The 1,382-nt window shown below is 39.7% G+C and overlaps 1 protein-coding gene across 1 annotated transcript in view; it reads right to left on the reverse strand.

Moving 5' to 3' along the window:
• Positions 1–1,382, reverse strand: part of RAD51AP1 (RAD51 associated protein 1) — a 28,945-nt gene that overhangs the window by 4,003 nt on the left and 23,560 nt on the right. Inside the window, exon 7 of the mRNA XM_012556896.2 lies at positions 469–482. Within this exon, the coding sequence (XP_012412350.1) occupies positions 469–482 (14 nt within the window). The remainder of the gene's footprint in view (positions 1–468; positions 483–1,382) is intronic.

Here is a 1,382-nt window from a genome sequence, read left to right on the forward strand (position 1 = left end):
AGGAGATTGGATATGGTGGTGATGAAGATAATCCATGACTTGCAAGTTTCTGTCCTGGGCACACTGCTTGGTGGAGCCATTTACCCAGAGAATGAACACAAAAGTGGGAGTAAGTTTTGGTTTGTTTGTTTGTTTGTTTGTTTTTGGGTGGGGGTGGAGGGAAGAGGAGGAATGGAGGGATGAGCAAGAGAGGTAACTTAGGGAAACTAGAATAAGTTCACCTTCAGATAATGCTTGCTTTGAGATACCTAAAAGGTATTCCAATGCAGATAAATACAAACATTTCCACTACATACTCCTCTTAATGTTAACATTTGTATCCTTAGATCAGCACTGTCCAGTAGAACTTTCTACAGTGACGGAAAGTTCTGTATCTTGTACTGTCCAATACAGTAGCTAGCCACATACAGCTACTGAACACTTGAAATACGGCTAGAGTGACTGAGGGACTGAATGTTTACATTTTACTTTAATTTTATTAACTTAAATAAAATATAGCCACAATATAGGCTATTGGCTACCATACTGGACAGAACTGCTCTTGATATTTTTTCTATCAGTGGAAAAATTATAATGTGTGCCAGCTGAAAGATTCTCAAATGTTACCCAATAAATTATTAGTGGGACTAGAAACGCATATTCCTAATTCATTATCCTATTACTTAACAGTTAATTTTTACTTCTAATATTATATACACATTAATCTCCTTAAGGAGCCCTGGTGGCAAAGTGGTAAAAATTATTCCCTGCTAAACGAAAGGTTGGTAGTTCGAAACCACCAGTGGCTCCGCGGGTGAAAGATGTGGCAGTCTGCTTCCATAGAGATTTACAGCCTTGGAAACCCTATGGGGTCGCTATGAGTCGAACTGACTCAGTGGCAGTGGGTTTTGGGTATTTATCTCCTTTGTGGAACAACTTGCTCCAAAGTATATAGAAGAAAAGACTGTAACTGGTAAATTCCAACTTGGAAACTGACATTTTCTTTTTATTTTTTATTGTGTCTTGGTGAGGAAGCATATACAAGCATCTAAAAAATATACAAAATATTTTCATATTGTTAATGACTCTTTCATATTACAGCTTATGGTAGGCACAATAGTGGCTCCCCAAAGATGTCCATGTCCTAATCCCTGGAACCTGTGAATATGTTGCCCTACATGGCATAAGGACTTTGTAGATGTAAGTAAGTTAAGGACTCTGAGGTGGGGAGGCTGTCCTTGATTATCTGGATGGTCCTAGTGTAATCACAAGGGTCCTTATAAGAGAAAGAGACAGGCAGCGGAATGAGAGTCAGAGTGACACAATGTGAGAAAGACTCCGCCACTGCTGGCTTTGAAGATGGAATGGGGCCATGAGCCAAGGAAAGCAGGCAGCCTCCAGAA

The sequence above is a fragment of the Trichechus manatus genome, unplaced genomic scaffold (genome assembly GCF_000243295.1).
Source record: "Trichechus manatus latirostris isolate Lorelei unplaced genomic scaffold, TriManLat1.0 scaffold00081, whole genome shotgun sequence".
NCBI classification, from domain to species: domain Eukaryota; kingdom Metazoa; phylum Chordata; class Mammalia; order Sirenia; family Trichechidae; genus Trichechus; species Trichechus manatus.